At 42.3% G+C, this 20,721-nt stretch overlaps 3 protein-coding genes across 3 annotated transcripts in view; 2 read left to right on the top strand and 1 right to left on the bottom strand.

The window, feature by feature from the left end:
* Window positions 1-60: 60 nt before the first annotated feature.
* Window positions 61-10,906, bottom strand: si:dkey-260j18.2 (uncharacterized protein LOC325231 homolog). The gene is made up of 5 exons (XM_005926573.2): window positions 10,203-10,906; window positions 9,708-9,861; window positions 9,511-9,589; window positions 6,899-7,126; window positions 61-6,694 (listed from the first exon to the last, which is right to left on the bottom strand). The coding sequence occupies exons 2-5, from the start codon at window positions 9,859-9,861 to the stop codon at window positions 5,197-5,199; spliced, it is 1,959 nt and encodes a 652-aa protein (XP_005926635.1). The 5' UTR covers window positions 10,203-10,906; the 3' UTR covers window positions 61-5,196.
* A 209-nt stretch (window positions 10,907-11,115) lies between these two features.
* On the top strand, window positions 11,116-19,390 carry sars2 (seryl-tRNA synthetase 2, mitochondrial). Its single transcript, XM_005926572.3, has 16 exons — window positions 11,116-11,441; window positions 12,122-12,217; window positions 12,365-12,394; window positions 12,524-12,664; window positions 12,767-12,821; window positions 12,926-12,989; window positions 13,126-13,231; window positions 13,358-13,405; window positions 13,992-14,100; window positions 14,429-14,474; window positions 14,553-14,640; window positions 14,755-14,867; window positions 16,601-16,694; window positions 16,875-16,967; window positions 17,056-17,121; window positions 18,979-19,390. Exons 1-16 carry the CDS (start codon window positions 11,166-11,168, stop codon window positions 19,117-19,119), a joined length of 1,566 nt encoding a protein of 521 aa, XP_005926634.1. The 5' UTR covers window positions 11,116-11,165; the 3' UTR covers window positions 19,120-19,390.
* A 212-nt stretch (window positions 19,391-19,602) lies between these two features.
* The window catches only part of LOC102307744 (vicilin-like seed storage protein At2g18540), a 6,671-nt gene continuing 5,552 nt past the window's right edge, over window positions 19,603-20,721 (top strand). Inside the window, exon 1 of the mRNA XM_005926580.3 lies at window positions 19,603-20,010. Within this exon, the coding sequence (XP_005926642.1) occupies window positions 19,965-20,010 (46 nt within the window). The 5' untranslated portion in view covers window positions 19,603-19,964. The remainder of the gene's footprint in view (window positions 20,011-20,721) is intronic.

The following is a 20,721-nucleotide window of genomic DNA, read 5'->3' as shown; positions in this document are numbered from 1 at the left end:
GAAACCTGCTTTGGGTTTACCTGCAACTTTTCTTCAAGTAAAGCTTTTTTTAAAATCTTGTTATCTACACAAAAAAAAAAAAAAAAAAAAATACACCTACATTTCTGCATCAACTTGACTACAAAGATGAGCAGCAGTTAGGCAGCAAAGTTGGGGCGACTGGTCTAAGTGAGAGCTCTGGTCACTTTTGACAATGGGCAGATTCAGCAGTTTATTTATTAGAGTAATTATTAACACTAAACCATGAAAAACATGCCTTGAGTTAAGTAGCTCCACTGGATTTAATTAATATTTTACATGCACAATTACCCACTTTATGCATGTCCTGCATCTTTTATTCCCACAACAACCCATAATGTTACCAGTAAAGATGGGTACTTTTCCTTATTTTGGTCAACGGTTCACTAAACAATGATAAAAATATGATTCTTGTAAATCATTGTGACCAAGTCAACATAAAAGGTTCTGGCATGTCAAAAAAGTCACAGTCACGAAACACAAAAGCAAAAAAGTCCTTTATTCATTTGATAGCACTGCTTCCATTGAAGCATCCATTTGCCTTCCAGTTCACAAATGTCATTAAGTAATACAAATTAGGGCAGCTTCTTTGAATGGGCGCACGGCATGTGAGCCCTGGATGTGTGCGAAAAGCTTGTGTAGAACACATTTACGCCTCAGCATAGAAAACATGCATGCGTACAGTCACTTTTCACATGTCACACAAGCTGTAAGCACACCGAGGGAGAGGAAATCAGTTCGTCTGACATTTCCGGGGTGACAGCTCAGAGCAAGTCAGGGGAAATAATTAACAGGCAGTGTAGTGTGGAGTTTTCTGGAAACACAAAACAAAGAAAGAAACCCTCACTGGTCAGACACACACTGGTATGAATTCTTCCATATCAAATGTCTAAAATGGCAAACCGTGAGCAGAGACCATTACTGTCTCATCATGAGAGACTCGCATTACCAGCTCATCCGTGAAACTTCAACACCAGGTTGGACTGACCTCACCTGAGGGAGAAGAGAAAGCTGCCAATCTACTGGCGGTCATATTTCAGCTAATGGCAGTGGCTCAGTGAAAGGCAGGAAGAAGCAAAAGTGAAACATCGGGTGCATAAGTTTTTGTGGAATGGCATTTTTTTGTAGTTTTGCTTCAGCACAGTACTAGAGTGGATTTTAAACCATCAACGTGATTAAAGTGCAGATTTCCAGCTACAACTCAAGGGGTTTAATAAAAGTATTGCATTAAATGTTTAGGAATTACAGCTGCTTTTATACGCAGTTCCCCATTTCCAGAGGCTCAAAAGTAACTGGACAACTGACTTAAAAAGCAGGGTTATGGCAGTTGATGTTGTTCCATGACTAATTAAAAAGGAAAAAAAAAGTTAGGAGTGAACAAATTCAACAATCTGAACCAGCAACACCAAAAGGCCTGAAAGAACCCAGAAGACAACTTAAGTTCATGTTGAATTATTTCCATGATTAAGCAAAACAATTTCACAACATCTAATCAAGTCAAGGGCACTCATGAGGAGTTTTTGTGTATGAAGAGACCTCTCCATGAATGGAAATACAGAAGGTTTTCAACAAGTTGTGAACCACTGGTTATGCTCAACAACTACAAAGTCAGACTGGACATCATCTAAAAGAGCCTGGTTAACCAGGATGAACTTCCAAGATTAACAGCTCACCACGTTATATGAAAAACATGGTGGAGGCAGCGTTATGGTATTGGCATGTATGGTTTGGCAGTGAAACTGGGCGACTCATCATTATAGCTCATGTGACTGCTAACAGAAGCAGCAGGATGACCTATGACGTGTATAGAGCTGTACTCTCTGCCCAGACAAATACAGAACTGATGGGACCGTGCAAACGGATAATGAGCCAAAGCAAACTGCAAAGGCAACTCAAGACATCCTAAAGGCAAAGAAATGGGATGTTCTTGAAAGGCAGAGCATCTCAAAGGAGGAAATACAGCATTGGTTCTCCATGAGTTCTAGACTTTAAGAAGTCATTGACTGCAAAGGATTTTATCCAAGTATTAAAAAAAACTATCATTACACTCAGACACAATATATACCTTGAATTAAAGCTGAAAGTCTGCACTTCAAGAGTGGTAAGTGGTGCAGTGATTAGCCTCACGGCAAAAAGGTCCTGGGTTCAAATCCAATCTGTGGCCTTTCTGTGTGTGCATGTTCTTCCAGTATCTGTGTGGGTTCCCTCCGGATACTCTGTCTTCCTCCCACAGTTCAAAGGTTAACTGGTGTCTTTTGTTTTTTTAAAATAGCCTGTAGATGTGAAAGGTTGTCTGTCTATGTGTCAGCCCTGCAATAGACTGAATTTGCATCCAGGGTGTACTGCACCTCTTCACCTATGACAGCTAGGATTGGCTCCAGCCCAACCGCAACCCTGAATTTGATAAGTGACAGAAAATGATCCACTGTGGTGTTGTACAAACTTATGGCAAAGCAGGTGGCAAATATATTAAAAATTTGTCATTTCCCAAAAACATATGGAATCCTCTGTACCAACAAACTACTTGGAATAATTCTTATCCAAACTGGACTGATTATCAGCAGTGAAGAGGAAAAGGGAATCCTGAAACTCAGCTCACGTCCATGTATTTAACAAATATAAAGCAAGAATAAATTAGAGTAAGCAAAGTATCATTTAGTACGCACTACATAAAATAAAGACCACAGTATTTAATGGGGATGCACAGCCTAGGAAGTCACTATGGCCACTAGAAATAACTTGCTGCCTGTGAAGCGAGCTGGGAAAATTGGAGAAATTCCACTTTTCCAACCTTGAAGGAGAAACTATTAGCGCAACATTTTCAACTGGAAGGATAAGAGGACAGTTTGACTTTGGATTCTGAAATTATTTATCAGTGGAAAGTGGAGAAAAGCGGATTTAGAATGAAACAAAACAAAACCTGACCGTGACCTAATCTCTGTGGCATCTGAATAATTATTAGTGCGTTTTAGAGTCACAGCAGATCATTTCTGAGCAGACCTACAGGACATCCAGGAAGTGCAGTCTCAACACAAATGTTTAGAAACAACAAAAGACTTAAAATACTTTTAAAAAATAAATAAATAAGGTGCAATGCTACTCAATGTGTGTTTAGATAGTCCATAACCTCCATGCCAAGTACATTCAAAGTCCTACGGCTGAAGCTTTACGTGTCTGCTGAATCAAGCAGAGACTGAACTGGCTTCAAGATGGAGGAAAGATATGTAACAGAGTCTAGACACAAGGATACTGAAGGTCAAATTCTAAGAGGGGTTTAGATATCACATTAACTACAAAGTTTCCTCCAGGACAGTTTCCCACTGACTGACTGATGTCCTTGTTCAGCTGATTAAAAGAACTCACTGAATGTGTTAATACAGTCTTTCATTTTTTCCGTTTCTCCCACTCGAGTGTTTTCTAACCAAAACACTTTTAAAGGGGACATATTGTTCTCTTCATTACTTTCTGGCATATATGTACTGGTTACAATGTGACCAGAACTTCACGTCTTGTTTTTGTTTTCCTATTCCTAATCTGGGCAGCCAGTCAGAAGAAAGCTGGCGTAAAGTGGGCGGAGCTAAAAGAGTCTAGGTTCATACAGGGAGTGACTTGAAGGGTTGCTCAAAGCTTAGTGTAAAGGATAACATTGGGGTTTCAGACGAATATAAAACTTTTTTTTTTTTTTTTAAACGTATTAGTCAGAATTACCAGGAAATTCACTTCTGTTAGGTAACACACTCTTTGTCTAGAATATTTATCCCAATCATGCTCACATGTGGAGGTTGTTAAGATAATACAGCAGGGCCACGATAGGGAATATGTAATAAATTAAAAACAATGAACTTAAATAGCCGTAAATGATTAGAATTAAGATATCTACAGTAAATAAGTTATCATATAATAAGTTATCAGAACTCATAAAAAAACAAGGTGAATTGGCCTTTCATTGCTGTAATGGCCTTGTTGACTAATATTGGCATCCCGGCAAGTGCCATGGCTTTCACAGATATCAGTGCCAAATGATTTATGTCAGATGAAAAAAGAAACATATCAGCTTGTTATTCAAAGTTTTATCAACCACAAATTTCCTGATATTGTTGATCTAAAAAATAAATAAATAAATAAAAAAAAAGGGGGGGGGGAGGGAGGGCTGGAGCCATTAGAAAAGCTGTTTAATGTAGTTTTGTAACCTGGGATCAAAATGAATCTGTGAAAACAACAAAAACCTTCATTTTGCATCTTAATTAGAAAAGTGTCAGACATGGCTGAGACAATGGCTGCTCTGAAATCCTCCACACACAATTTATTGAAATGACTCCCAGATGTGTGCGTGTCATCTTTGACATCAAACATTGTTTACCAGGTCCAGTCTGTTCTTCACTCTTGTTTCTCGCACCATCAAAAATCCTTTCAACTCACAGAAAACTTAGAAACTCATATCCATGCTCTTCTTACATTACATTACTTTCTGTATTCCTGTCTTCAGGAATGCAACACTACAAAGGCTATAGAAAGTCCATTATCTATTTTACAATCAATGATTTATGGGCTCATTTCTTCTCTTTCTTTCTTTCAACACCCATTATTTCTTGATTTTTTTCAAAGATGCTCTATAAATACAGTTATTCTAAAACTTTCTACAATACATTTCCCATCCAGTCAGGTTTTGTGTGCTGTAAATTGCAGTATCAAAGGGCTTTTGCAGGCTGAGATCAGGAGAGCAATAAAAAAGATTTAGGAAAATAAAGTGAACAGGAATGTGCCAGTATCCTTGTGTCTAAACTAGATGCGTCCAAAGAAAATCCACAAATTTAGAGTTATTACAACAGCAAAAAAAAGCTTAAAATAACATCACACTTCAATCAAGTGAAGGCCCTTTTCTGGGTTATAGAGGACAAACAGTGGATTCAGTTACATTCAGGTGCACGTTGCCTGACTTTTCCCCAGTTTCTGCCTCTACCTACTGCCTGTTTGACTACTGATGTATCTGTGACACTTTCAGATGATCCGGTCTATTCTAGGCCTGCTTGGTGGCTGAACTCAGATAGTATAAAATGCTATTTTCCACGTGACTTCATTTTAAAATTCAACATTTCAAGAAGCCATGGAGGAGCTGATTCTCCTTGGAGTAAATCTGTGTCTATGACCCTCACTTCAGTCTCGCTGCTTCCTGCTCAGCTAGTCAGAGGGCTTCTTGCAGTTTTCTTTGGCTAGTCTGAGTCTGGACAGGATGTGTTTTTTAGGGAATTTTAGAGTGGTGCACCCAAACTGGCTCACGCCTCCGGTATCTCCCGGAAGTTTTTCCCGTCTCTGAACCCAGCTGCGCCAGCCGGGTTTCCAACAGTACACGCTGTCGTAAAAGCGCGAGCCGTTTTCCCCTCCCAGCACATAAATCCGTCTTTTCCACCTGGCCACACCCCCTGCTGCAATCCGCCGAGGCAACCCCGGAAAAACGACGGGGCTTGGAGCTCGGTCACTTCCGCCACCCGCTCCCCCTCGCTGCTCTGCGCTGACCAGCACCCCTCCCCCAGTCACCTCCCTCTCCACCCCTGACCCTCTGCCTTCTCTGAAAAACAGCACACGGCCTGTAGCGTCCAAAGTCTCCAGGTTGGTGTAGTTACCATCCAGGAACTTGGTGGTATCCCTCATGTATCCCCCAATGGCGCACACTCCACCTCGCACTGCTACTCCTCCAGCGAGGCAGGTGGCACCTGAATCTAGTGCCACACGTGTCCAGCAGTCTGTCAGGGTGTGATAAATAAGCACGCCTGAGTGGACCACAGCTCGGTTCTGTTCAAGTGTGGTTCCACCCAGGAGGTAAAGTCTTCCACGTAGTGCTGCACAGGCAAAGGCGCGCAGGGGGAGCGGTAGCCGAGGCCCAGGACTCCACTGAAGTGTGGTCAGGTCCAGAGTCTCACTGGAGTCCAGGAGAGCTGAGCGGTTGCTGCCACCCAAAGCATAGAGTGACTCTCCACATCCAAGGAGGCCTAGCATGGCCCGGGGCTGGACCATCGAAGGCTGCTCTATCCAGCGGTCCAACACAGCATCGTATTCATGCACGGCTGCAGACACAGAGCCGGTCCGCAGGATCCCACCAGCTACAAAAAGCCTGTCGCCCACAGCTGTGCAGCCAGGACTGACAAGTGAGCCGAGTGGTGCTAGCTTCTCCCACTTCCCTGTCCGAGGATCAAAGCAGTCCACCGTGTAGTCTCTTGCAGCTAAATACTCATCTTCCCGAGGCGTCAGGTCCACACAGACAATCTTTTTCTCAAACATTCCCTCTCGTGGTCTGAGAGGCCCGCCGAGGCCTTCTCCTGCTGCTGCTGGCCCCAGTTCTTGGCTCAGTCTTCGGCTCTCTTCCTGGGACAACAGCCCGGGGCGCAGGTGGTGAAGCAGCGCCGGCATGTGAGCGTAGCGATCCAAAGGCTGGTGCTCTGCCCAGCGGCGTGCCGCATCATATACCTCCGCCTCCGAGTCCACGCCCAGACGGTCGGAGCTCAGAAGACTGCCTAAGGTGCCGTGGTCGAGCAGGAGGAAGTCTTTCTGGCGGGCCACCCGGGGAAAGTGCTGGGCTACCAGTCGCAGGGAGGCACGCAGCAGGAGCTGGTCATGGTGAGAGCGAGCCAGAGAGTACATCCCCAGGCAGTTGTCCACTGAGAGGTGCTCAAAAAGAAACCTGAAGCATTTAAAGTGAGAAAAAAAAAGCAGAAAAATGTCAAAGAAAAACAGAAGAAGAGAAAAAGGGAATGACACAAGATGATTTAATTGCCATCTTCATCTAGAAAACAGAATAGGTTTTATTTTAATTACAATCTAAAGTCAAAGTAAAAACGTAGCCACTTGAACTTTAACATCTAATTACTGAGGATATTAACTTTACCTGGAGCACAGGTCCTGGAGGGGCATGACCTGAAGGCGGTTGGCAGCCACAAACAGATCCTCAGCTGTATCCAGAGAGAGCCCAGCCTCCCCAGTGTACACAAACTGGATGATGGTTTCCATGACAGATGGCGTCACTTCCTCAAGCCGGATCTCTGTGAGGCGAGACTCCACCAGCGGGCTGGTGAACATGGCCCGAAAGTACGGACTCACGGCTGCTAAAAGGACTCTGATGGCAAAGAGAAGTCGAGGGAGAGTCAAAAGAAAAGAAGAAGCAGATGGGTGAGACATTAAAGTGAACCACAACAAAATGTAACAAATAAACAATTAAGAAAACTTCCTTCACTGTACAAATTTAGGTTTTATACAATGGATCCATAGATGCACACAAAAAATAAATAAATTCCTTAACAAAACTGAAACTTTCATGTTGCATAATTACAAGACAGTCTGTAATTTTATGTAATCTTATATTAGCACAAACAGTCATAGTGCCTATAGAAACATGTAGAAAAACAGAGACATACGTTTGAAATTACTCTTATTTTTTTTACGTTGCGATATCTCAGGGATTAAACTGTATTTACACTTCTGTCCACTGACTGAAAGGAGAGTTTCTGTTCCAGCCCACTCAAGCTTAAAGTCAGTTGTATGTGGCCCACGGTGTAAAATGAGTTTGACATCCCCGATCTAACAGGACAAATGCCTCCCAAAAGCATTACAGAGCTTTAAAAATTTCAGGCTTGAACTGTTTTCTTTCTTTTCATCACACACACTGGTGCTCTTATTCAGAATATAGCAAAGGATGACTCATCTGGTAAGTTCCTATACTCACTCCACTCCTAAACCTGTGCCTTTATAGTTTTTGTAACACTGAAGTTTCCATTGCACGTCTTTTAATGGCGAGTTTCTGCACTTCAACCCTACTGTAATAACTATTCTTCCAAGCAGACCATTTTCCCGAAGGACAAGCTGCCCTGTCTTCTCTTACATATCACTCTAAACCACGGGTATCAGTGCTAACAAATGCATGCAGTTGACTGACGGGAAATTTTCATGCAGAACTACACATTATAACATGTGGCTTTTTATCTTCTTCTGCCCTTGAGGCAATGGTGGTTGTGATAGCTTTGGAAAGCACAAAAACATTGGGAAATGACACTGCTGTGAATCACACTGGAGTTTCAAACATAATGCAGATGTGACTTTTGTCTCTTTTTCTAGTGTGCCAGATGAGCTGCCTTAGTAAAAGGCTCTTCTCAGCTCATCAGTAGATGAGCACCAATGCACACTCTTTCAAAGTCACTTGCATCATTATATAAAATCACAATAATCTAGACCTGCTCATAGCTCTCTTTTTCAGAGGCTGGTTCTCTTGCTATTCCACAGCAAATTAAGGCGATAAAAGAGCTGTAGCTGTTCACTTTAATACAAAGTTTCAAAGCTGTGTCAATCCAAATCAAGAAAGCTATCACGATGAGCACAGAGCTACACTCCCTTCTCAGATTCAGACAAATTCTGCAAGCATGAATGGACAAAGCTTCGAACTACAAATAGATAATGACCCAAAGCAAAAAGACAACCCAAGAGTTTCTTAAGGCAAGAAAAATGTGAGATTGTTCAATGTCCAAGTCAGTCACTTGATCCGAACTCAACAGAGCAGCTATTTAGTTACTAAATACAAAACTGAATGCAGAGAGACCCAAAAACAAACACCTCACTGGAGGAAACACAACATTTGGTGACATCCATGGATTCTAAATGTCAGGCATCTCATCTCAATTCCTCTGAACCTCTGAAAACTACTGAAAATTGTTATAAAATGGCAGAGAACAGGTCTCACCTTGTACTGCTCCTTAATTTTCCAACTAAAGCTAAATGTCTGCACTCCAAGTAAATTATTTACTGATGGTTTGATTTAAAATCCACTGTGGTGGCATACAGAGGTAAAATGACAAAAACTATAACACTGTCTAAAAACCTAAGGACCAGAGCGTATAAATAAAAGGGACATTTATTTGTCAGTGCTAGAAAATCAATTTTGCAGTCTTTCAGTGTTCAAAGCTCTTCAAGTCATGTTTTTGAGTTTACTAAAGAAAAAAAAAGGGAAAAAGGAATAGTCAAGTGGCTTTATTGTCATTTCAACCATGTGCAGTGGTACACTACACAGTGAAGACAACGTTCCTCTGATATTGCTCTCATAATTACATATTGATAGTGTGTAATTACTTCAAAAACTTAGAATTACTCCATTGTAAATACACAGGGGCAGGCACTGGTGGAAACCACCGTGTTGCATCATCACCTTGAATACAGTGGCCGAGATGCACATTGCTGTTCTACTGTTTTATGAATGAGCCCACACACTCAGTACGTCAAAGGTGGAGAAGAGAAGTCATGCTGTGGAGGCAAACTGTACTTCAGACTTAAGATATGAAGGATATTATATAGGTTTTATCATCTGAGATAGGGTCCTGTTCACCAAAGTCAGGGCTCCAACACAGGAAAACATGCATCAACATGCTTATTTATTCCCAATATTGTCAATAATTACTTATTGTCAGGGAATTAGACCCTTGCATCTCCATACCCTGTAACATATGGCAATCATACCTGTGACACATGAACTTCTTTCCTTCAACAAGGAGGGTAACATCACACAGCTGCTGAGCATCCAGGAGTTGCTTCAGTCCTGAAAGACAGAGAAGAAAGAGGTGGGAGGAATGAGAGAGTGGCAACAGAAGGTAAGATCAGCCCAATGTAGTGCAGGAATAGAGAAACCCCAGCCTTGTCATTTTCTAATGTCCCACCATGAGTTATGTAGTCCCCCAGCGGGGTGGTGCTGTCATCGGGGAAGTCCTCCTCCTCTGAGTCGCTGTCTGACAGAGGCTCCCCTCCGCCCCCGTCTCCGTCCTGCCACGGCTGGGGACGCCAGGTGACTGTGCCCCCCCGCACAGCATTCATCTGAAGGTGTGGACACAAGCAGAGAATTATACACATGCATTATGCATTTAACATCAGCAAACACAGAACAGGCTGATCTTTATGCATCCAAGGACCATCATTATACCCAGAGACTGTGGACACATGGCCCAGATAGCACCTACCTTCAAATCACTGGCAGAAAAAGGTATGCTTTCCTAGCCACACATTATGAGAGCATTGCAATACAGTGCAAGTGAAGAAACTCGTTGATTTTAATATCACATGTATGATACTTGCCATAAAAGATGGAGTTTTAAAAATTCCAAAGCACACTGCTCATAGAGGCTGTGATGGGGGATTTTTTTTTAGCTTTCATTTACCTTTGCTCTTCTTCTCGTTTCCACCGTGAAAGCTGGTTGGGTCTCACTTTCAGCAGGAACTGGTGAGGCAGTTTGGAGCAGACCGACTGTATCCAAGTACCTCGTTTATTGTCAAAAACTTGGAAGCATTTGGTTGTCTTGGTCCTCCGGACTCAGCTGAAACGCTTGTCCCGGCCTGCGGTGAAGAGGCGTCAGGCTACTACTCGCTGCTCGTCAGGCTACTCATCCAGCCCTGTGTACACCATCACCAACTGGAGGTACAAACTAGCTTAAAAAAAGAAAAAAAATCTCCTCCTGTGCAAACGCTTCTCGTCGTTACACACATCAGTCCACCATGGCAGTGTACACAGACGCTCAGCTCGGTGGTTAGCCGGTAAAGACTGCAGCTTTTAGGGCTCACGGAGCTGAAAATTGTGACTGAGTTCAGCTCCTGTCGGCCGCACTTGTCGTCTCTGAACCGGATTACCGCAACGGTAAACTTCCGTTCATCTGATTGGCTGACCTTTGCCCCGTGACGATTGTTTGGGGGGGATGAGCCGTTTCCTGTTACTGGATTTAAAAATAAATAAATCCTGCTCCTCCTCTGTGACAAAAGTTGCGTTAAATAACTACTTGTTTCTCTCTCTCTTCCAAATTTAATTGTTTACAAAAATTTATTTGGTTTCTAGCTGCGGTAACACTGGTTTCCGTATTCATGCTGCATTCATGGAAGATATGGACTTTTTAACAGCCAGAAATAGCGCTACCTAGTTAAACTGACACCTAAAAATATAAATTTATCATAAATCAAAAATAGTAATAATAATAACAATGAAAATAATAATGAAATACACAAACATTGCCTCAAATGTTCGGGACACATTGATAACCACGAGAAACTTCAGTTGAGCAAGAGCCTAAACAGAATACAGCGTTGATTGTTCCTATACCTCCGTGAACGCATCCTCAGCTACAGATACAAACATGGCGACCTGCATCGGCATGGTCGCTAAAGTTGGGGTTTTTGCAGCTGCTGTGCTAAAGCCGGTAGCCAGACAGTGTCCAGTGCATAGCGTAAATGTATTTGTCCCGCATCGCTTGTCGCATGGAGTCCGGAGTCGTTTGTACGAGCATGTCCGTGAAGGCTACAGTGACAAGCCTGAGCTGGACATGAGAGCTGTGTGTGAGGAGACTGACAAAGTCATAGCTAATGTAGAGAGCAGGAAAGGGGACCTGCGAGGGGACGATGTGAGGAAAATTGTAAGCGGTTTTAGTTACTAATTAAGTACTGTTTGTGGCATTAAAACACCATAATTTTATCTTATGTCACTATTTTCTAAAGTTTTTCTGGGTGTTATCGCTTCACTGAAAAATCAGTTTTTACAATAAGCCTCCACATGCATTTGCTTAAAATGTAACTGGGACATGATTCGCTCCAAACGTGTGATGCCACAAACTCCCACTGATACATAGATGTGTAAAGATTTCATACAAAATCTTTTATAACCCTGAGAATTAAAGCTGAAAGTCTGCACTTAAATTGCATCTTGATTCCCTGATTTGCAATCCACTGTGGTGGTGGTGTACAGAGGCAGAAAAAAAAACCCAGTCTTTTCCCCTAACATTATGGAGGGCACTGCAAATCTTGCCTGGATCTAAAAATTGACAAAAATGTCTAGTCATGCTGACTGACCTTAAAACTACTACTTACCATAATAAAAAGTGACGTCTTTGGTCTGAATACTTGTGACTGTAAGTAAGATATCCTACCATGAAATCATCTGGGAAACAAGAAACAAAGCAGTTGTTTAAAATTAGATCGACTGTGTTAAATTTGACTGATCGGTTCTCAGTGTTTTTACATATGTACACCTGCTTAATATCACTGCTGTCTAATGTGCTTGCTTTTGACTCGATCATCCTGATTGTCTACCTTTTAGGTGTGTGTGTGGCAGGAGCTCCAGGCAGTAAAGACAGAAATCTCTGAGCTGGAGGAAGAGAAGCGGCGCATCAGTGATATAGTCAGAGCACTAGTGGTGAGAAATAGTTATTACAGCTCTAAACATTATAACCAGAATGAACTTCAGTTTCTATCGAGGTTTGCGTCACCATTTACTCTGCTTTGAGGTTTTTTTGTTGTCAGAGAGTAGATTTCTGTGACCTAACTGATCTTTTCCTCACAGACAAAGGAGGACAAGAAAGCCCTCGCCAATGTAAGTTTCACTTCAGAACCTTGTCTCTTTTGTTACTGAGTCAGTTAACCTTCCTACTCCCCTGTGTTTTTGACCTATAATAAAGCTCATGTGTCCACTTCTGAGTCTTTGCTCTTTTCTATTCTTTAGCTTCCAGAGTACAACCAAGCTCTTCAGAAGGGCAGAGAGATCCGCAATAGACTCAATCATCTGTACCACAAAGAGACCGAGCTGGATGAGGAACACTATGGCCGAGCACTCAGGCTGCCCAACACTACACACCCGGATGTGGTCAGGATACACTATGCACACACTACTTTGTCCTGAGCTGCTTGGGAGAGATTTACTGTGAAGCTCAAGTCACTAAGCATAAGTTTCTCTTGCTCTTTCCAGCCAATAGGAGATGAGAACCAGGCGAGGGTGGTGGAGCTCGTGGGACAGAAACCAGGTGACTAATGAGATGAGAAGTGCAGATTTCTAAACTTTAAATTGATTACCTAATATTTTTTTAATGAATGCTGACACAAACGTTTGTGTGTGTTTCTGGTACAGAGTTTGACTTTAAGCCCAAAGGACATGCAGAGCTGGGGGAAGAGTTAGGACTCATCAGGCAGAGGTGAAGATGACTCTGGTTGTTGTTTACAGTCCTTCACTGTACTGTATGTTCACTATAACACTGTCTAATATACAGTACAAGCTACTTTAATTTAAATAAACTGCGCTATTCACATTTCCTCTGTCCACTGCTGCAGGCATCTAGCTCATGTCTCAGGCCACAGGTCCTACTATCTTCGAGGAGCCGGGGCCAGACTTCAAGCTGCACTCCAGAACTTTGCCCTTGACACGCTACAGCGACGGGTATGTGTGTTTGGTCATTTGATGTGATCCCCGGATAATTAATGTTAGTAGTGTGTATTATTATATCTATATATATATATAATATCTAGACATGCCAAACATGGATTCCTCCTTTGACTCCTACAGGGCTTCATTCCCATGGTTGTGCCTGATATGCTGAAGGGTGCAGTGTTTGTGAGTACCAAAGCTCAGGTTTCTAAAGTCACAATAAAATACTTTTGTCATACACTATACATAAAGGATGGCCTCATCCATCAAGACACTCACTATTCTGTGTAGTCTTGTCTTTCAGCCTCATTTTAAGGCTTTAATTTGAGTTTATTGTTTGCCAGATATAAGCACAGTTTAGGAGCTCAGTTTTGCTGCTGAGTAGGTGCTCACCTGTCACTCAAAGTGGCTATGCCCCCAACTTAAAGCCTTAATAAAATGAAAATGACTGAGTCAGATACATTCACATGGCTACCTTGTCATAACCTTTGTAATTAGCCATAGAGATGAAAACCATTTTTCAAAACCAGGCCATAAACATATTCATATCTGTAGCAAAGTTGAGCATTTTAACATGGGAGTCTTTGGGGATTGACTCACTTTTGGTGCTAGCACATCTGCATTAATCTCATTTTTCAGCTCATTTTTCAAACAATTTTAATTTAAATTATTCTAAATGAATTGTTTTGCAGTTATATATAAATTTTCATTGAAATAACTGGGCACAGCCACAGATAATCTCACTCTGCTCTCTGATTTGACCCACCTCCAGGAGGGTTGTGGGATGCAGCCCAATGCCCACAGCTCACAAGTCTACTCACTGGACCCTGCACGTTTCCCAGACCTCAACCTGGCTGGAACTGGAGAGGTTGGGGTGGCAGGTAAAGCTTCTTTGTCCATTTCCTCACAGTTTCAAATAACCAGTTGGTTGTGTATCAATACAGCAACAGTGTGTTGTATTGTTCAGTAAGCCTACAGCTATCGAGTGTAGTAACTGAGAGAAGTTTGCTTAGTCCCAACAGCAATCCTGCATTCGATCGATTGCTGAATTGAGATGTCGTGTGTCTTGCTGTCCATCAACTTATCAGTAGTCAGGTTTCAGTAAAGAAAAGCTCTCGTGGATCTCTGTACGTTTAGTTGCGTTTCTTTAATCTGGAGAGGGGTGGTAATGTGTAAACTGGATGCATCCATTTGTATCTCTTCCCTCAGGCTATTTCATGGATCATGCAGTGAACTGGAAGGACCTTCCTGTCAGGTGAGGTACACCCCACCTCTTACTTTGAGATATATGGAATAATTACACGTAATGCGATGCTGTCGTGTCTGTGTGCAGGACGGTGTGCAGCAGCACCTGCTACAGAGCGGAGACCGACACAGGCAGAGAGACATGGGGGCTCTACAGAGTTCATCATTTCAATAAGGTCAGAAGCCACACAGAAGTTTAATGTGTACATTTGCTGTACATGGACAAACCAATGATAATGTAAGTGGTTATTTGCTTGTGCGGCTGCTTGCTTCTATGTGCGTCTGTGCAGGTGGAGATGTTTGGAGTGACGGCAGATAAGACAGGAGAAGAAAGCTCGCAGCTGCTGCAGGAGTTTGTCAGTCTGCAAAAAGAGATGTTTTCTGCACTGGAACTGCACTACAGGTCAGCACACACACTGACACACACTCACACACACAGACGCACACCACACACCAGACACACACACACACACACACACACACTGCACTACATGTCAGCACACACACACACACACACACACACACAGTCTTACTGTCTCCTCAGCTGTGTCCTCAGCTCGGACAAAATGATAGTTTTGTACATTGTGGAAATATTCTGAAATGCAAAATGCCGAGGTTCCTCCCCGTTTTCTCTCAGAGAATGCTTGCACTGGTTGTAAGAAATAGTTTTGTGTAGTGAGGAAAGATGGAAAAGCTGAGCATAACAACAAAAGACCAAAGATATTAAGTGTAAAGGTATTTTTAGTGTTGATGTGTAAACACTGTTTTCTGTGTTTCTGTGGCTCTGTATACCCACTACAATGGTTGCTTTGTTCCACAACGTCATCTCACAGTCACTTGTATTTATATCCAACATTAAGACGCTGCAGTATTTTTGTGAACACTAGGTGTCGCCACTCAGACAATAATGCCACATAAGTGCTGATATAGGAGGAGAAGAACTCAAAACCAGAAGCCAACAATTTGTCCATTTTTGTTTTTTCCCACTACAAACTCAGGCTTTCTGTTCCAACGTCTGTATATCCGTGTGTCTCTGAGCTTCTGTACTGGTATATCATTAAAATGGCAGTATAGACTAACAAGATCCTATACTAGTCTCTTCAGCTCGGCTGCAGTGGCCATGGCACAGCTGGCTACGTTACAAAGATCAAGATCTGCATAACTGGCTGAAGCAAGACAGGATGTGATGTCAAATTCAGTGCGCAACACAATGAACATATTGGGGCCATAAAGGTTTTCTGGCCATTATTAGCATGGTAGTGTTTCGTTTTCTTGGCCAGGTGAGGTTTGCGCCCTTATTATTCCATTAGTTCACTGGAAATCTCAATATGAGGTCCAAAGAAATCGAGATTTTTCCATTGAAAGTGGAAAAGTCCATTAGGCTGTAAAACCAAAAGAAACCTATCAGATATAAGAAACTGGTACATCCTTTAAAAGAAGGATTGCACTGACCAGCTTTGCCAGAAATCATTTGAAAGAGCCTCAACAGTTCTGAAAAAAAAATCAGTGGACAAATGAAACCAAAATGGTGTTTAAGAAAAGTATGGAGGAGGAGAGAAATGGCTCATGATCAGAAGCATAACACATCATCTGTAAAACATGGTGGAGGTAATGTTGTGGAAAGGACATGTATGGCTAGAACCAGGTCACATGTGTTGGTGACTGGTGACATTATGACCTCGTCCCTCTTCTTCTCGGTAAAGCTTGGAATAATTTCAGTACTTCTGAAAAAAACAAAAGCAAAAAAACAAAACAAACCTTCAACTTCGACTGGAAAGTGACCCGATTAGGATTTGTCAGTCACATTTTTGGCCATTCAAATATGAACAGGTGAGCTGCGTTTCAACGGTACACATGTGTCTAAAAGGATAGAATGATGACTTTTTATATCCAAGGGGTCGAGTCTGGGAAGAAATGCTTCTAAATTGCCCATTGACAGGCTGACAATCCCATGTAGTCATAAAGCAGTGAGTTTGGTTGAACCCTGTTCTGTCTTGAATTTGAAGTGAAACAGAAAAAAAGTAGATTTAAAGCTCAAGTCACCCAATGTCTACAGAAAATGCAGCACTACTTTCACTTTACACATCCCTCACATGTTGAGATCTGACCCTTACCTGTGACTATTTTCTTCTTCAGAGTGCTAGACATGCCGACAGAGGAACTTGGCCCTCCGGCACACAGAAAGTATGACATTGAAGCCTGGATGCCTGGGAGAAACAGCTATGGAGAGGTCAGCCCTGTTATATAAATATTACCCATTTACCTACTTACTTCCAGTTACCTCATTTCTATTTCTAATCAAGAAGCTTTCAGTTTGTACAGTCAATAGCGACTCACACCACTCCTGCATGAATAAATTTACGGACTGGTTTTTATAATTGCTGCTCATTTTATATCCTCTGTATCTCAGGTTTCCAGTGCGTCCAACTGCACAGACTACCAGAGTAGACGCCTCAACATCCTGTATGAGAGAGAGGACGGCAGTCTGCAGTACGCCCACACAGTAAGACTGCAGATGATGCTGCACTGCTGTATATTGCTGCTGGTTAGATATACCACCTCCGTAATCTATGTTTTCTTCCTCATCCTAGGTGAACGCCACAGCGTGTGCAATCCCCCGAACAGTAATCGCCATCCTAGAGACTCACCAAACCAAAGTAAGACACCAGCAGCATTTTTTCCCCCCCACATTAGTTTTTTCCCCCACATTATTATGAAAGACAGTTCTGTAGTATATTCCCCTCATGTTTCTCATAATAAAACGTCAGCTCATCTACCTAACACAGTGTATAATGTGTAATATTTGTGGTGTTGTGACTGTTGTGATTCATGTTTCTCTAAATCACTTCTGTCAAACTCACATCCTAGCCTTCCAAACATTTTTTTCTGGGACTTTGCACATACACGTGAGGTTCTAAATAAATTTTACTCGACCTAGTTACAGCAGCTGTCTGCAGTAATGCGCCCCGTGCACACGCCACAGTGGAACAACAAAGGAAAGTTGAGGCTGCTGGGAGAGAGACAACTTCTTTACTGAGTGTAAAGAAAGCTGGTGACTCTATGCGCCACAAGACAGTTTGTGTTTGCAAAGAATAATTTGTTTTGTAATTCTGAATCAGCACACAGAGCCACAGAAGGGTTAGAAGTTGTAAAAGGCAAGTCTCACTGCAGCAGTGGAAACGGCAACCGAGTCAGGTTGAGGTTGAATGGTACAGGTGAACTTCAAGATCAAGGATCTTTAAATTTTTTCTAAAACCCACTGAGCTGTCACGTTCAGGCTCTATACCAGGGGTCTCAAACTAGCGGCCCACATCACCCCTACTTTATATTGACGTGAAGTTACTTTTTTGTTAGAGAGGATTTGTTTGTTGTTGAGTGCAATGCTACAATAAGTTCTTTAAAAAGGAAAAAATGACTTAATATGAAGGCAATATGAGCAGAGAGTACAAACGTGATGAGGGATTGGGTGTGTTAGTTCAGTGAGAGAGTTATTTGTAAAGAAAACAATTTTCACTCGTAGTCCAAAACGAATGTGTACACTTAGGTCTGCATTTTTATTTCGGTAAATGCAAACAAAATTATAGCAGAAGTGCTGGCACGTGTCTGGCCAGTTTGTTCATTTGGTAGTTCAGTGAAAGGCTTCAGTTAGTTAAGAGTGAGAACAATAATTGTGCTCACTTTAGCAGTTTTGTCTTGTTATACAAATTGTGAAATTACAAAAAACAAACAAAACACGACATTTTTGGAAATATTTGTGGGTGTTTTCGTGATTGTTTTTTTTTTGTACTACTTGAACACTAAAGTGTCCCTCACACGAGATGACAGAAGTGGCCCACAGATATTTTAAGTTTAAGACCACTGATCTAGACTGTAGTAAAAGATGGATACCTTGACATCGCATATACCTGAGCTAAACATTTTCGCCGTTGTAGCAGGTTGATTTTCTTTTTTCTTTTTTCGTTTTCAGCCGTTCTTTTGATTTGCTGCTGTGTTTGGATCGTTGTGTTGGTGCTGATAGGCTGTGCGTGGTTTTACGTTTTCACAGAGGACTTGTTCTTGAAATCTTGAAGCTTTTCAAACCTAACTCATGCTGCCATGCTCTGTTTCTACATCAGAGGCTTTCTCCTTTCAACACTTCCAAACAATCCGTACTTGTATAATTGTGCCATCATGAACTTTAACCATTAAACTTCTCGGAGCATTGCACAGCCAACATTTGAGGTAAATTTGCTGGGATGTCCACTCTTAGGAAGGTTGTAGCACGTGTTAACACACACCTGAATGCTCCAGACCAGCAAAGTCCCAAAGTTCTGCTTTTTGTAAAGGTACTCACACTCAATGATAATCAAATAATTAAGTGCATTTGAATAACACCAACTGGCTGTTAATTCTTATAGAAGTGGTGAGGGTGTATTTAGTTTTTCACAGGAATTGATAAAGTCTAGCTCTTTTTTCTCATATGTTTTCAAGAAGTTTTGAAACTAAGACTATACTTCCTTACGTTCTCTCACCAGGAGGGAACAATACGTGTTCCCCGAGCCCTGCAGCCTTACTTGAGTCTGGAAGTGATTGAGAAGCCAAAGTACACTCCACTGAAATACATCGGACCCAATCAGCGCTACCCACCACCAAGGCCGGCTCCTAAAATTAGATGACACTAACACAAGTTCAACACTCTAAACAGAAGCCATCGTCTACATAAATAAATAACTGTTTGTTTATTTAATGCAAGTGGATTGGTTGATTGACCGTGTCCCTCAAAAGACATAAAAAACGTTGAGAGTGAATTAAGTTTGTCAGTGTTTAAAAGAAGACCACTGTAAATAGATTCATTCCTTTTGTCTAATGTAATGAAACTGGTGTCTTTTGTCTGGATAATTAGAGGAACAATAAGAAAAAAGCAATAAAAAGTGTGTATATCTCCAATATCGTTACTTTGGGGTTTTTTTCAGGGGGCTGCATATATAGACCTTGTAGATGGATTAGCTCTACAACAAAAACACACTATGTGCCTTTGAAGGAGGGAGCTTGCAGTTGGATATTTAATAACTCCCAAAGGTGACATACAGACCTGTTAATGTGCCTTACATTACCAGCTGTTTCAAAGTGATCTGCAAAAATAATTGAGCAGCAGCTAGAGGAGGTGATGGAGCCTACAGGGAGCCTGCAATCAAAGTGTTATCCTAATAGTGTCATTGAAGAGCTTGTTGGCTGGGGTTTAAACAGAGCGCAGTTTAAGTTAATTTATTTTCACTTGACTCCAAGGAGAGCTGCATGCCCCTACTGTTATCAGAGTTGATGCGCAAATATTTTTGCTAAGTACAGGACGTCAACCTGATTCTCTGGCACCGGTCTGGGCTTTAATCGGTCACCTGACACCACACACACACAGAGGACTGTGCTCCGCGGCTCGGCTCCACCTCGCTCGGCGGGTGTGTGAAGAAGATCCAGCCCGTTATTTCAAGGTTATCTCCTGCAGGAGCCTCACTTCCCGGATCCTATGGGAATTCTGATAACCGCGGTGTTTCTCTGGGCTGCCGTCGGAGGTAAGCATTCATCACATCCATTAAACACACACACTGTGTGCATGCAGGGCGCTTTTAGTGTGAAGTGGCGGCAAAAAATTGGCAAGCTAAGCCGAAGACGACCCAGTTCTTTACACGCTACTACCTCAGCTACTCTTTTTACCGCCATGGAGCCGGCTTTGTGATAGAAACACACACAATAAACGCGTTTTAGCGCTACTTTGTGGCGCAGACTGGCGCTTTATGCTAACCTAATGGCGGAATCCGCAGGGGTTTAAGACTAATAGGCTAAACAGGAGCGTTGTTACATAATTTGTTGTGCGCCCACCTTTGTGTTTGTGTGCCTGTGGGGCGATGCTGCTTCTGCCCGTAGACACATTTCATACACAGAGGAGTATTTCAGTGTTTAGGGACTCCCGGCTTTGTCCGCTACTAATCCAAATGGAAAAAGCTCCGCGCGCAGGTGAGCGGAACAGCGCACACGTGCGCGTGATGCTCAGCTGCACGCGCCAACCGCTGCGAGAGCCAGCGTAATCAATTATAACCTGGGGGGAGTGTGCTTCACACACACACGCGCGTGTCTGCAGGGGCGCACAGCTCTGTCAGTAACCTATAGAGGATACTACAAGCTGTGGGTTAGAGTTGTGTCGCAGTGTGTGAGGGCAATAACCCCACCCTAACACTATACAACCAAATCTATTATTACATTAAAATGGATATAAAATACTGCAT

This window comes from Haplochromis burtoni, unplaced genomic scaffold (genome assembly GCF_018398535.1).
Source record: "Haplochromis burtoni strain Fernald_Lab_line unplaced genomic scaffold, NCSU_Asbu1 Contig_94, whole genome shotgun sequence".
Lineage (NCBI taxonomy): Eukaryota > Metazoa > Chordata > Actinopteri > Cichliformes > Cichlidae > Haplochromis > Haplochromis burtoni.
This window is presented reverse-complemented; position numbering and strand designations above follow the sequence as displayed.

What these genes read in the sequence shown, in the direction of transcription:
- si:dkey-260j18.2 (XM_005926573.2), bottom strand. Translation starts at nt 9,861, where the DNA reads ATGAATGCTGTGCGGGGGGGCACAGTCACCTGGCGTCCCCAGCCGTGG. An exon ending in GGGGGACTACATAACTCATG is followed by an intron (nt 9,590 to 9,707) that starts GTGGGACATTAG and finishes TCTGTCTTTCAG; the next exon opens with GACTGAAGCAACTCCTGGAT. An exon ending in AAGAAGTTCATGTGTCACAG is followed by an intron (nt 7,127 to 9,510) that starts GTATGATTGCCA and finishes CTTTGCCATCAG; the next exon opens with AGTCCTTTTAGCAGCCGTGA.
- sars2 (XM_005926572.3), top strand. Translation starts at nt 11,166, where the DNA reads ATGGCGACCTGCATCGGCATGGTCGCTAAAGTTGGGGTTTTTGCAGCT. An exon ending in ATATAGTCAGAGCACTAGTG is followed by an intron (nt 12,218 to 12,364) that starts GTGAGAAATAGT and finishes TTTTCCTCACAG; the next exon opens with ACAAAGGAGGACAAGAAAGC. An exon ending in ACACTACACACCCGGATGTG is followed by an intron (nt 12,665 to 12,766) that starts GTCAGGATACAC and finishes TGCTCTTTCCAG; the next exon opens with CCAATAGGAGATGAGAACCA.